General features: G+C 35.1%; 1 protein-coding gene across 1 annotated transcript in view; it reads left to right on the top strand.

Annotated features, from left to right (window-relative positions):
* WDR64 (WD repeat domain 64) overlaps nucleotides 1-15,748 on the top strand; it is a 64,845-nt gene that overhangs the window by 24,909 nt on the left and 24,188 nt on the right. Inside the window, 6 exon segments of the mRNA XM_080587006.1 lie at nucleotides 2,159-2,239; nucleotides 2,243-2,266; nucleotides 3,618-3,832; nucleotides 4,335-4,469; nucleotides 7,168-7,247; nucleotides 13,521-13,660. Coding sequence (XP_080443132.1) covers nucleotides 2,159-2,239; nucleotides 2,243-2,266; nucleotides 3,618-3,832; nucleotides 4,335-4,469; nucleotides 7,168-7,247; nucleotides 13,521-13,660 — 675 coding nt within the window.

The raw sequence follows: 15,748 nt of genomic DNA, 5'->3' as shown, positions 1-15,748 counted from the left end.
AAGAAGAATATCGAGTACTTCTATAGTTCTGCCAATTTATCTACGCCTGTTACAATGGGCTATTTTATTATATTTTTCCAAAGTCTTTATGGCCCTTGACAGTTGCATGTTATTGAAAAATCTGCAAATGATCAAAGTATTTTATAAAGCTGTAGCCACCTGCAACTATACTTAATCACATCCACTAGATTCCTTGTACAGATTGAATATTGCTTGCAGGAGCAAAGATATTGCTTTTTTAGTAATTTCTTTCATTCTTTTATTCCAGTTTCCACAGACCAGTTCCATGAAAGAATTTTATTAAAGCATACTATGGACTTTCCTTTCATTATAGGTCAGTTGAGTTCCCTTCCAGATGCAGCTACTGTTAGTTTTCCCCTTGCTTTCAGTAGATAAAACAGAAGAGGTTCAATCCAATCTTCTTCTGTAATGTTTATCCAAAGACTGCAGCCTGAGATAAATTTTCAGGCAGGCAATAACAATCTGAATTGATTACCTTTGTGTGTGTGTGTGTTCATGTATGTTTGGTTTTTTTTTTCCTACTGAGAAATATGTAAAGATTTGTTCTATATCAGATTTTAAATGTTTTTGAAGAGATTAGCAGGTGTTGCTGAAATTCAAGGCAGCAAATCAAGTGTAAATATTTGTTGATTTCCAGCTGTGAAAGCACTTCCCTTCTCAATGCACTTCTTGTCCACTCAGTCAATGCTCCTTTAAACCAGGCCTTTATTTCTGAACCATTTACAGTGGAAATGTTGCTGTAAAGGCAATAAAAATTAAGAGTGCTATGTGATGTCAGTATCTCTTCTTTAAAGAAAAATAGGTTGTCAGTTATCTGCAAGCTGGCCTGAATTTGTAACTTCATACAGGTATAAATTGTTGCTACATGAGTAAGATCCTCTTAGAAAGCTCTAAATGCCTCAGTGTCTCTACCAGTTAGTAAAGAGGCATGGGGAAACAGTAGAGAACAGTTGTCATATTCATGACATTGTTTGAAAGAAAGCACTTGTCAACAGTGCCTGCACACATTTATGAAGTTTGAAATTGGGAGATGCTGGAAAATTAAATGTTTCTACTTCATGCTTTTGAGTTAAATCTGAACAAAACAGTTTCCTCTTTTGTTCTAAGTAGAACAAACCTAAGTAGAACTAACCTTTTAAGAATTACAGAAAAAGTTTATTTAGGAATTTCAGCATAGAGTGAGCAGGGACATAGCAAAAATAAATGCACTCCTAATGCCATCTTTTTCTGTCATCTTCAGAGAAGGATAAGTAGTACAAATGTATCAACTAACAATAGCTAGATTTAAGCTTTTACCAGAAAAACCCCTTCATAAATTCTTCTCCTAACTGTAGTCTCCCTGTCATGTATACTTTGTTATTTGCACAAAATCACATATCTGTCTTTGTTAATGAAAATTGTTTTCTCATGAAAAGACATGCTTCCATGAATGCTGGAATTGTTGCCAGAAAAGCTGGTGAGAACTTTTCATGTCATTACGTAAAATCTTTTTTCTTTTTCCTACTGGTTAATTTGTTGGGTTAGTCAACATTATCTTCTAGAAGCGATTCATAAGATGGTTATTCAGAAATGAAAGGAAACTTCTTAAGTCCTCAGAGCTGAAGTGCTTGAATCCTTTGTGAGCAGTCATTCATTGGCTTTCAACTCAATAACCTCATTAAGGTATTCTGAACTGTTCCTATGCCAAAACTGAAGCTGATCAAAGATGTACTTATCCATTCAGGCTTCTGCTGGACTGTTGACCATCTTTTTTTCTTTTTAAGCCTAAGGTGTTGATGAGGCTTAATAAAAAATTGACAAATCTGTAACTCAGATATGCCATCACAGGCATAGCAGAAAACACCTTGTATTTCAGCACATTAAATTAATGCAGAAGTAGCATAAATATAAAAGTCTCTATAATAAACCATGGAATAAGATTTCTGAAATGCTCCTCTGCATCTGATATGAGTTAGTGATAACAGAGGCAACTTCATTTAAGAGCTGTTCTGGAGAACTCTCAGTCCCATTAACTGGGGTTGGATTTAGTGCTGAGTATATGGAATTTATGCAGAGATGGTTTAAAATATGTATTTAAACAACAGACGAGGTTATAAATTCACAGAGGAAATCCTTCTTTAGCTACCCTTTTCATCAGGATACTGCTTGGATCACAGGATGTGATTTGCTAACTCAGATGGAATGTGTTGTGGCTGTAACTGAAAGGACAATCATCGTCTGAGACTATAAATCAAAAGGAAGTCAGGTAGTATGCTGGATCAGGCAAATGTTAAAAAGGAGGTCTGAAAAAGATTGGTCTTTGTTTTCAATGTAAATCCATATATCTTTTTGTCTAACAGGATGAAGGCATTAACTTTTGTCTTTGTAGGAACTCAGTGAAATGGTGGAATACTAAAGAAGGAGTACCCTTTCCACACCAAACAGGCTTTTTAGACTGTCTTAAAAACTTGCAAGAAAGAGGAAAATCTTGTCCTACGTTGCAGACAGACCACCAAAGCAGTTTAGTTTTCTGTGTATATCTAATGTGTATATGTTCACATTTATATCTGATGTATATGCATGTTTATCTTGAACTCTGTTTAAAGAACAAAGGGACAGGTCTTCCAAAGGAATTCAGCGTAGAGTCCTTTGAGGTAGCTTCCTGATTTAAAGAAAACCTTTCTTCAAATACTACATTTTCAGGATTTTTCAAGAGCAAAAGCATCTTGATGTTGATACTGTATGTTCAAGCAGTTACAGTCTTCTTGAATGCCTTATTACAAAATATAAGTTTTGCAAGGATTTCTAATCCATTTCTTAAGTTTTTTCTTTAGTTCCAGGGTCTTTTCACAGCAGTTCTGAGTTGGCTGAGAAGATGAGATGAAGTAAAGTAAATATTTTTAGAATAAGATCAAGCCTTAGGATTTTTCATTTGTTCTCTTAATATTAAAAGGTCTGTTCCCAAGCTCAGCTAAGTCAATCTAAGTCATTCTGCCAATTCAGTTGGACTCCTGGAAAGGGAGGCTCAAACATATATTCTCATAGAGCTTTCCTCCAGTCATTACATCAGTGAGACTTGAAACTGTCTTGGATGAATAGGAACAGTTCTCTTCTGAGATCCCAGGAATGATATCCAGACAGTCTGTATCTGTGTTATGTCTTTTCAGTGTTCCTGTGCTACACAGAGAACCATAAACTGGTTAATTCCTACGGCATATGAACCGTTGCCAGTTTATGTTGGCAAGGATGCTTTAATCAAATAACAGATGGAGTCAGACAGTAGAACCAATAAACAGTATAATGTAGATGACCCAAAATCTCATTCCCGGGTCTTCTCAGTCTAGCAAAATACCACAATGGCTTGCCCCTGTATTCATTGCCACTGTCTCAGTTCCTAAAAATTCAGAAACCTGCCCATGTAAGTACACTTGGTACTCTTAGGCTGTATTAATAACTCCTAGGCTGTGAGTGCTACTGCTGCATCTTATGGTTTGAATACTTCTGTAAGCTGACCATTTCACATTTTCTTTTAGATGGCACCTTCTTTTTCAACAGGGAAACAATTTATGATTGTAGCAAATACACCATTCCAATTAACTATTTACTGAATTTCACAGAATAATTGCTTTATCATCAAACCAATGGAAAATGGTCTGCTCTGTGTTTGCACAGTGACTATGTCAGATCACCTGGCTGATGATAATATCATAATGGGAGATGATAAGGGTTATGTTCACCTGCTTAAAATGACTGGTGATCACTTCGGATTGAAGCAATGTAAAGGCAAAAAGGAATCACAGGTTCAGATTTTGGATTCCAAAAATTTTAACATGTAAGTTACTTATGATAAAATATTATCAGTTTGGCAATATTTGTTGAATTTGGGTGTCCTCTGGTCTGGATGGAGGATTAGCTTCTATGTGTAAATTAACCCCACCTGAAAAAAAAAAACCTGCAGGAAGTGTAATTTGCTTTTCATTGTGTGAAGGAAATACTGTAATTTTCAGCAGGAGATCTTACAGCAGCAAGGCAACAGAGCAAATGTCCAGGGAAGAATTCACAATTGCTTTTATCCAGACATAGGAACAGTCTTATTGGTCCTGATTAGATAGAAGCATAATTGCTACTAGAGAAGTGCATGATTCAACCCTAACCTTAGTTCTGCTTTAAGATCTGCTTGCTTTTCAGCTGGAAGAGTGGTTCTGGATCTGGCCTGGATATTAAACACTAGCATTTGTTGCATATAATCTCATTCACAAAACTATTCAGCAATGGGTATATTACAGTAGATGCTATTATATCCTAATAACATCTCAATTTATATATATCCCTAGTGTTAAATGCAAGCTACATGATGACTGGTTTGTGAAAGTTAAGTATATTTCTGACCTAAATTGTTTCAGATCCTGCTCCTCAGACAGTATTCATTCATTTGTTTTGGATGACATAAAGAGACTAGAGGATAGCTTGTAAGTATATGACATCTTCCAAAAAAATAGACTTCTTGCCTTAGAACTCTGCATGAGATCTGTGCTATGCAAGATGCTGTTCTGTTGTATTGAAAGTATCCTTATCCAAAGCATTGATAATACAAATGAAAATACAGCTATTTAAGTACTTGAATGTTTTTGTTTTCTAGCTTTTAATGTAGGAGTGTCCTTATATATTTATTATTTGCCACCCCTAAAAATAAGTTACACTGGCAATATTATCTGCTTTAACTTCTCAGCAGGCAAATTTTAGTTATAAAATAGATTGCTTTGTTACTTGTATATCATGTATCTATTCATTTGAACTTTATATCCTATATATATATATATATATTCAAGTGTGTTTCATTTACAGTTTCAGTTTCACAAGTTCTGTTACACTAGCTTAAACCAAGAGAACAATGTATTCTGAAGGCTGCAAAGTGGATTTGCTTTGCAGCAGGAAAACAGCTGTCTTCCTTATTTGTGCCATATCATTCATATGATCCACCAGTCCTCTTGCTTATTCCAAGCTGTCCCAGTTTGTGATTGTAGAAGGGTTTATAGTCCAGCTAAAAATAAATAATATAGGTAAACATAACTTGATGCAAAAAGGAAATATAAATGACATCTATATAGAAATTTTTATTCATATATCTCAAAGCATTGTAAACAATAGATAAGGTTCACAATTACTGTGAGGTATATCCAGAGATTAATAGATTTTTAAGGCTAGTGGCAACAATTATGATAATCTTCTATAACACAAGCCATAAATTTTTATGTAGTAGTTCTTGCATCAATCCAATAACTTTAGGTTTTATGAATATTGTATATTTGTTGTGTTTGAGGAATGTGAAATATAAAATAATCATAGCTTGTTTAAGGTCATATACAACATCAGAAAAGCTGGGAAGTTCCTATTTGGTTTTGCTAGAGTTTTGGAAAAACAGTTAATTTGAGGAGAAAGAAAACAAAGGCTGGAGAATCAGAAGTATAGTCAAAAGAGTAAATGCTACAGCTATGCACTCCTTTTTATACAGAATGTTAACTGCAAATGTGTTGGTAGGTCTTTTTCAGTTAACACTGACTATAATTGTGCTTGCAATCACAATCATTTTCTTTAAGCAGTTTCATTCAGCAACTAAATGAAACTATATTTAGTGAACTGAATAATTACATTGTTGAAATAGTCTATGCATCAAATCACATTGAAATTCCCTTTCCATAAGTAATTGTGGTTCAATTATATGATTTACTGGTGCTAACAAAATAAATTTCTGTAATTAAGTTTCCAGCAAGCAATTGTTATTGTTCTTGAAAAGGGATGCAATGTATCTTGTCTCCTACATGTCTGTTAAGTTTTTTTGGTGGATAATGGCTGATGAACGGTTATAACCTTTTCTTGTAAAGCATCTAAAAAGGGATGTGTGGCTGGGATCACAGAGTGCTTCTGTTACAAGGCCATGACTTGAACAGGACCTCACACTGCTGGAACCCCTTATTCACACTAATATTGGAAGAGAATCAAAACTGTTCATTAAGGAGCCAATAGAGAGTTATACAGAATTATTAAATTTAAGAATTAAAGGGGAAAGATGAGAAATCGTGAAGTCATTTGCCAGTCACACATTTAAAGCAAATACTTGCTCTTTTACACTATTAAGAGAATTCAGACTCCTCTGTTAGGGCTCTGAAAAGAAAGCTTTTCTTCCATTAGGTAATGGGGAGTGAACAACCTTTTACTTAGACCTGCCAAGAAAGAACAGGCTCCTTCACTAATCCCAAAAGTTTCCAGAGTCTTTTGGCAAATTTACACCATCCACAGTTATGGTTTGCAAGAGCCATGGTTACTCTCTAGCTCAGAATAAATGAACTACCTACCTGTCTGGATTTCAAAGAAAAAATGTGTCTTTGAATGAGTACTCATTTCAGTCTGTATAGCCCAACTACCCTGACAGTCATCATTTCCTGGCACAAATGGGTGTTAGGTGTGTTGTTGCTGAATCCAAAATTCAAGAAAATATTCACTCAGTAGTAGTAAAGTATGAAACATGGAGAGAGAAGCAGAGGTTGTTCAAAGGATAGGCTTAGCTTTTGATGTAGGAAAAGGGTCACAGAGTCAATCAGTCTGTGTTGGCTGTTTGAATGCCTGTGTTTCTTTTACTGAACACAACAGAATAAATCTGTAAAAATGAGTTTTAGAAACTTGCAGTCTCTTCATGTTTTTTCACAAAGTAGGTAAAATAGTGAGTATTATACAATACTATTATACAGAAGCAGCACAAAACTAATTGCACGTGGTTTATGCAAAATAGTAGCCACAATAGACCTCTATTGCTGAAACAGGCAAAGGCAGATGGTTTGATACTTTTGTTCAGTGAAGAACTTTAAGCATGCAGATGTATAAGGGCTACCTTTGGCAACAGTTACCATTTTAGGATTCTGTTTGGAGTATGACTGGTAAAGAAATCAGCTGTTCAAATCAGAGATCTATTATTTTACTGGAAAGTGCACCTTGTCCCAGTTTTATTGATGTTACTATCTAAGTCACTTATAAATCTATTTGCTTTTAACAAGATATTGTATACATTATGCAAACATCTATTCTATATATTACAGAAGAGTAAAGTGGAATGACTGTAGACTGTATTTTCCTATACTCTTACCTGATTAACTGTTTTATTGATGATTACAGACCTGTAAAGGAATTTTCAGTCCCTAGAGGGGTGAATGCCTTCACATATTGTGGAAAAGCAAAAGTCATTGTCACTGGAGGTTAGTATTGGGCTTACATAATGTATGAAGAGAGTAGGTTATCCAAGAGATCATTTTGTTGTGATTTTTTTCCCAATTAAATAAGATGAAATAAAAGCTGTATAAGTATCTTATGAATTTAAATAGTGGCTTAATGACAGGAAACAAATTCTCTTGCTTATAATTGCTGGGAGCAATGCTCTGAAGAGATAAATATTCCAATAGAAATCTAACAAGGGCTCAGTCTGTGTTTGATTCAAGAGTCTTGTCATTTATTTAATAGAACAGGAGAAAGAGTAGGATGAACTACTCTAACACACCTTTCCAGCCCACAGTGGCAACTGTCTTGGTGAGGTTTTAGAGATTACTCCTTGCAGTATCAGCATGGGCCCCATCCCTTCCTATTACTCTTTGGCCTTCTTTCTTGTCATAAGCAGTCACACTGGCTCACCTTAATAATTTTTATTGCTCTTCTCTCTGATCATGTTTCTAAAAAGCTTTACTGTTCTTTCTTTCTCCCAGTGCAGACTGCAGAAATAGCACTCTCATATCCATTTCTTCCTGTTATCTAATATCTTTATGAGCTTTTCTATTGAAGGGGTCATATTTCATGCTGCAGAAATGTGGCTGGAGCATGGCAGCAGTCTTGTTTGTGTATTCTGTCCGATGTGGTGGTGCCTTGAAGTGACTACATTGATGCTTCCTATCTCAAAGTCTTCAGTACCACAGTTCTGCTTAAAACTTAGTTAAAATTGTTCTGAATACACGTATCACATAACAATTCTTGGGTTTACATTTAATAATAAGGAAATAAAAAAATAGCCAAGAATCACAGAATCATCAAGTTTGGAAAAGACCTTGAAGATCATCTGGTCCAACCATCACCCTACTACCAATGTCACCCACTACACCATGTCCCTAAGAACCACGTCCTACCTTTACTTGAACACCTACAGGGACAGTGACTCCACCACTTCCCTGGGCAACCCTTTCCAATGCCTGACAACTCATGCAAGACAGTAAAATAAATCTGGTGAAAGAAAAAAAAAACAAAAAACCAAAAAAAACACAACTAAACATGGGAAATAATACAATTCAAGTTGAAGTGTAAAAGTTTACCAAAGGGAAAACTGAGACAGATATCACAAACAATATCAGATGAGATGTGTATTTCAGAAGTTCTATTGATTTTCTAGACACAAATTTTAAACAGAAAGCAATAGTACTATAAGAAAGTTGTTAGTGAAAAAATTGGCATTCAGCCTTCTGAGAGATCTTATTTCCATTGATTACTTTGACACAAAAAAAAAAAGTAGTCTGCAGAAATTTCCTGATGCCATAAAGTAGGGAGGCACTATAAAGTGGAATATGATTAGTATTTCCCGCAGGTAGAACTAGAGGACTTTACTGTAGTCATAAAAACAGGAAGACCAGGACAGAAGATCATGTACACAGGAACTAATAATAGTTCCTGTTACAGACTGAAAATTCTTCATATAGAAATAGCAAGGGAGGAGAAAAATCTGGATAAAATTCCTAAGATAATTCCGGATCAAAAGTATGCCTGGCCTACTCTACCCTCACTGACAATAACCAGCAATAGACACCTCAGGCAGAGTATAGAAATGGAGCAATCCTGTAGCAATACTTGCCTAGGTACTTGTGTACCACAGTATAGTGGCAGTAGAAGAAAGAAATATCATCTTTAATTTAAAATGGAGCTTGAAATTTTTGAAAAGGATAGATAACATATATGAATGTGAGGGTTGGAGACTAGGCTTGGATTGTAGGACTTCTAAACAGCTCTCTAAACAGCTACATAATGAGAAAATATTATAAGGAGATGAGCTTTCTTACCAATACATTTTAATTTGTCTTGAGTTTCGCTGCACAAAAGTACAGAGAGTATGGACTACATGACAAAAGATTAATAATATTGTGTTCAAGAATGATTCTGCAATGATGACTTTGAAAAACTGTAAGAATTGTGCTTGCCAGTAAGAATCTTCAAGCTTATTCCTGGCTCATAACATTTACATATCCTTGATTTGGAATTCTGTCTAGATTGTTCACCCATTGACCTTCATCTTGAGGTTGGAAGGCTTTCTTCTGCCTCACCTTCATTCCCAGTGCTTAGTCCTGCTGCTTTCCTTGAACTGCTGCTTTTCCTTGAAAGGAAATTATTCCTGATCTGTATTACTAATAGTCACAGGAGAGAGTGGGAACGCATGGCCAAATCCATGACAAGATGGCATCGTACCTTTCAAATTTACTGTAAATTTTAGATCAGATGGGGCTACTGTGAAGCTGCACCCAGAATTAAGAATCTAGTCCTTCAGCCTTTGAGAGATTCATCTATTAAGTTCTTTGGAAGCTGAGCTTTATAATTCAGTTCTCAATTAATAAAATATACTGTTCCAGTGGCTCAGCATTCAGCTGGACTAGAGCATACTAATTTTGGCTCTATATATTAAAAAACATTACTCTTTCTTATCTGGCTGAGAAACACATGAGACTTGGTTAATGAAATGAACAGATTCAAATGAACATAGGCACGTGAGGTAGTAAAATCTTGTTGACTAGAAAGCCTATAATTTTACATGTAATGTACCCTAACGATCAATGACCAGGGAAGGTAAATAATTCAGTAATCATCATATGTAGATTTATTCGTGATGTGTAAACATTTCTAAAAAATATTTCTATATCATATTCAGCAATAAAAAGAGAAAAAAAATGTAAAAAATAAAAAAAAAGAAAGAAAAAGAAACGGCCATTGATTGTAAGATAGCTTTTGAAGTAATTAGTGAGGATAATTTGTTAATGACTTTACTGAGCCTCGATCTACTGTTATTTAGTACAAATGGTTTGCAAAGTACTGGATCCTACAATGTATTTTTACACCGGGAAATGTCTATTTAAAGACATATGTTTTAACACCCCTACTCTTCTATTATATATTTAGTTGCATTTGAATACTCTCATGAGTTTCTGTTAGCACGGTGATGCAACCTAATTTTGTCTTCTAGGAATTTGGCATTTATAATAAGAAGAAAGATACAAGAAAACCTGGTACAGAGTTCACTTTTCATGCTAAAAGCTAGACTTCTTTAGCCAGTAAAATGATACAAGCCCATTAGTGGCCTGAAAGATGGATCCCACAGTAGCTCAGAGTAACTTTTCTGTGTAACATTTTGCATTATTATGCTGAATGTTAAAGTGATATGGTTTTCCTCTTACTCAGGATCTATTTCAATTCTAACTATGTCTTAGTCATAACCTCAGGGAATAGCTACACTTAAAAGCAAATCATATATGCATATAAAAGCTGGAGATGATCAGTTTTAAATTATATGATACATCAACTTCTAACCTTATTAGTTTTTCAAATCCAGCTACCGTTCTCTTGTGAGCAATAAAGTAGAATCAAAACTATTGGTTATTTCTAAATCTAGCAGTAGCAGCATAGACTGTTTAAAAGGAAGTCTTCCGCGCTTGTTCAATAGCCTTTTTGCATTCCTGGCAGAAGTGAAGTAACTGGTAACATCTTGTATCTTGATTTTTTTTTTTCTAAAGGCACTATGCATTGGTATTGACATTTTCAGGAATTCCTGGGATCATAGTTATAGAAATGATATCCTAGAACTCCAAAAATACTGGCCCTCACAAGTATAAGAGAGTATTTTCTGTGATGCAGTCTATTTTTAATAACATATGAAGACAGACAAGGCAGCACAAAGGGAAAAGAGAGAGACATTGGTTAATATGATCAACCTATAAACTTGTCTTAATTTACTTGATGTCTCAGTGTTGTGAAGAGATTTTGCAGACATCATAATTTAGGATTATAGGCTTTTAAAAGGCTGGCTTGAGAAAATGACAGTGAAGTTGCTTTAAAGAATAGGAGGCCTTTCTGTGGGACGGGAGCAATATGGAAAGAAACCAGAAATTATATTTTACATTTCTATTTTTTTAGTGGAGAACAAGCTAAGCCTAGTGTTTGTTCAAAAATGCTATTGTTCTCTATAGAGTTTCAACACCACTGAAATGCAGACAACTCAGCAGACATCTTGGAATACCACATAAACTGCAAACCTGTATAAGCAAGGGAGACAGTTTGATAAAGCATAAAACTTTCAAAGAAGGTCTTGGAATCCATAACATCTGGCTAGAGTAGAGCTGTGGTCATAGAGTCTGACTTAAAAAACTATATACCAACAATAAAAACATAAATACGTTTTTGTATTTATTATTCTTGGAAGAGAAAACACAGAAGTGACCCTATTATGATTCAAATTATTGATTTCAAAGAATCTTAACTTTTTTTTCTGATATTTAGACAGATAATTCATTCTCTTCAAGCTTTTCTTGAATGTGTTTTTTTTACCCATGCCTTCTGTGTCAGGATTCTGAATCCAGGAGGCATATTTGGATCACAGAAGAGAATAAATGTTCCAGCAAATGTTCCAGTGAAGCAGGGAAGGTCTGCCCTAACTGCTGTTCGGGCAGGATGAGCACATAGCTTTGCAGTAACAGGGCTAGTCTGGCGTTAGTCCAGATATAGGGGAGAGAACACATCTACTGTAACTACTTCTACCATTATCTCAACATCAGTAAAACAAACTAAAACTAATCCACTATTTCACATAGGAAGAAAACTGTATTTTTAATGTAGGGAAAGGTTTTCTTTCTGAATGAGACTTTTTCTTCCTGTTAATATCTTGAATAAATAACATGTGTTAGTGATTCTATTGTTAAAAGAAACTGTACCATAATTAAGGGTCACTTAATGGAGTGCCTGCTCTCTGTTCATCTGCCATCACCTCAGGAACATAGAGAACAGAGCACAGCTCCCCTGTCTTATGCAGAAGTTATGCCCCCATTGCACCACTGCAGCTGTTTGCATGGTCTCTTTCTCAGTCATACCTTTGAAATGATCTTGCATAAAACAAAATTATTTTTGTTGTAGCTATTCTAAGAGTAGATCGTTTTTTCAGTGTCATTCAGAGAGAGGCTACCTAAACTGTGGAATCAATTTAACCAAGAGGGCCATAACGCTTAATGCAAGAAAAGGGAGATGGGGTGCTCCTAAAAGAATCTCATATTGCTGTAATAAGATGAAAATGAATAAATCTCTGTGGAGAGAGGTAGAGGGACTGACCAATGACAAGAGGTTGAAAGAGCTTCAGGAAGATACTTAGAAAGCATACTGAAAGAGATGACCTTTAACTGTCCTCTTTGTAAACAGAACTAAGCCAAGTTTCACAGTCTGGAGGTTGGGTTAATCTTTCAGGCCATGTACTTGCTCGTGTATGCTTTTTTGGCTTTCTGCACGTCACTTTAAGCTGAGAGAAAATTAAAACAAATTGAAATCTAGATAAAATGTGATTGGTTCATTTATTGTATATTAAAAGAGGCTGTTCAGCTAATTGCATACAGTGCATACAATTGCAATATTTGCCAGGAATTGAAAGTAAAAATATAAACAAATTAGTGTCAAATTTAAACTGGGCTCATGTCCTCTTCAAACTCCTGTAAAAAATACGATTTTTTTTCAATGGTTACAGTTGTGTTTGCATCAGTATGTAAACCCAGGAGCTTACTAATATGTTTTTAACAACATCCTTGTGTTTTGAAATGTTTATGGAAACTATTACGAAAACAGTACCAAAAGATTTATCTATAATGCAATCAAGGATGATACCCTAATTACAGGTAATTTTAATGTTTGAACATATAAATAAAAGGAAAAAAAAACCTTAATTCTCATTTACATTAAGAAAAAAAATCACTTATCTGCTGTTATTATTTCCCATTTGCCTTCAACTTTCATATCTGCTCCTCTTCCCGTTATGCAGGATCATCCCTTTCCATAGAGATAGTCATCCCTTCACTACTGGGCTAAATGGGAATAATTATTGTTTTGTTCTTTTCCTCAATCAGATCTTTGAAAGAAAAAAATCTGAGCCCCAATTCAATTTTTAAATTAGTATTCTACTTTTATGGCACTACCACGTGGTCATAGCCAGTGCATCTAACATTCCTCTAAGAAAATAAAAAGCCTTTGAAATGCCAATCAGTTATGTGGTTTTAATGCAAGTATGGGGACAAATACTGAAAACATATCAAAACAGAAGCTGGAATCCAGCTCTTAGAACGATAAGTTAGCACCCTTATGTAAGAGTTGCCTACATAGTAAAAACAGAGACTTCTGAATATTAATCCCTCCATTAAGAAACTCACAGTGTTTGTGACTATTCAGTCTTTCTGAATATATGAATTCTTTTCTGTCAGGTCATGACAAATTCCTTCGTTTGTGGCATCCTTGTGTTAATAGCAGGCCTACAGGGAAGCTATCAGGACACCAACATACTGTTGTGGAAATTGTGACAAATGAAAAAGAACAGTATGTTATCAGCCTTTCTTCTGCAAAGGTAAAATTGTTTCCTTAACTTCATGGAAATCAATGCTATAAACGCAAGTAGGAATGTGCTTTTGAGTAAGTATCTCTGGTAGCATCTAGTCCAAATTTCATTGCTTGTCAGTTAATTTATTTTAATTTAAAGGTAGAGTTTTAGCTTAATATTTCCAAATTATTTTATATTGAGGAGCAAGACTAAAATAGAAGTATTTGACCTTTCTGTATGTGCAAAAATAGTATTTACGATAGTAGATATTAATGTTCTGATATATTCTGCATCACTTTGGCAGCTGCCAGAATTATAACATAACTGCTATCTGAATGCTTCATTAAGTCATGATCATCTGCAACAACTTCCTACAGCTTCATTTACCCCTCTCTGCCTGTCAGCCTGCTAGATCTGTAGGTGGATGTTTTACATTGGCCACTCCATACACCGTGTACAGATATCATCTTCTTTCTGAATGGTGTCTGAATTACAAGACACTGCTCCAAAATATTGTTCATGACAGAAATACAAATAGCATCAATAGTAAAACTTCTTTAGCCATATACTTTAAGACTTGGCTGGAAATTGGTGGGTTTCATTTAAATTATTGGTGGAATCATGGCATCAGTGCTTTATCTTATTTTGTCAAGTTAAGACTGTTCAGGAGAAAACAAAAACTTCTAAAAACCTGTGCAAAAATAAATGAAAAGCTACTGAAGTGGTAGTTGCTCCATAAAAGGCTATGGAGCTCTTTCAAGTATACTCCTATGCAATATTTTCAGTATTCTGTAATCAGTATTTCCATTAACATCTGCAAAGATGGAATAGCAAGTATGGATGCTAGATTAACCAATTGCCTCAGGCTGAATAAGTGTTGCAGGCCATGGGTAGAAATATTAGAGTACTGAATGGGCATTAAAATTGAAGGTATGATCTGTGGCAAAAGTCAGTTGCGTCCTATAAAGTAATAAGGGCCAAATATAGGTAGTCATCTGAGATATCCATCTTTTTGATGTGTTACGTAGGAAATATTACAAATCTCTCTGTTTTTTCTGTCCATGCTGCTCCTCTGCCACAATTGCTTACCTCTGCTCATTGAGGTGGGGTAAATACTATGTTTTCACGTTTTTAATCCTATTCTTAAAATAACCTATACTCTTCTGAATGTGCTATTAGCTTAAATTAAGTAATCAGAAATATGTCATTTTCAAATAATCCTTGAACCATAGCCATTCCTTCTTCCTCACTTCTATAGATCTATACTTGTCTTTTCTGTACGTAACTGTACATTTGCTGCAGGCATGCACCACTGCTGAACTAAGGAAGGTTTTGACAGATAGCCTGCAAGCTATGCATGTAGGAAAAATAGAATAAGACATAAAACAAGACTTAAGGGGAATGAATGTACATGAAGATATATATAGGGGAAAAAAAAGGGAATGAAGTACCTCAGGCAGTAAATAACTAGGAGATCTCTTGAGGTACTTTCTGGGCCTTTCTATGATTCAATACAATAACTTTGGAGAGAAACAAAATCTATTTTACAAGACTCCAAGTATGTGGACTTTTATACCTGCTCTTAACTAAACATACTTGAGTTGTGTCAATGACATCAGTAAAATCATTTGTACATGAATATGTGAAAATATATTCTAATTAAAAAGTAACTATGTGTCTTTAAATTGTGCTGTGAGTTAGAAGTTACACTTCTCCTAAGAAGTAAAAAGAAATAAAGAGAAATTCCTAGGCTTTTAAAAGCCAGATAAGTCTTGTGGTCATAGTTGAAAGCTGTATCAAAAAAGAAGGAATCCTTCACAGAGAAGTCTAAAGGACTTTACAGATAAAGTCGTGATCACTCTGTGCCACAAAACAAATTACAATATATAGATGATTTACATGGTTATTTCATCTTTGCATTAGGGCTCAGGTAGCTCTCTTGTCAGCACACTGAGCAGACAATAAAGAGACAAAAACACAGAGCCTTTACACAGTCTCAGCCATTGCATAGCACCCGGTAAATAGCCTGCAGGCTCATTAGTTTACAATTAGACTCACTGTTCCATATTACCCACTTTAATTTCTTTCCATCATTCCACCATAACTGAGAAAAAG

The sequence above is a fragment of the Anser brachyrhynchus genome, assembly GCF_964034855.1.
Source record: "Anser brachyrhynchus genome assembly, chromosome: 3".
In the NCBI taxonomy this organism is placed as follows: domain Eukaryota; kingdom Metazoa; phylum Chordata; class Aves; order Anseriformes; family Anatidae; genus Anser; species Anser brachyrhynchus.
This window is presented reverse-complemented; position numbering and strand designations above follow the sequence as displayed.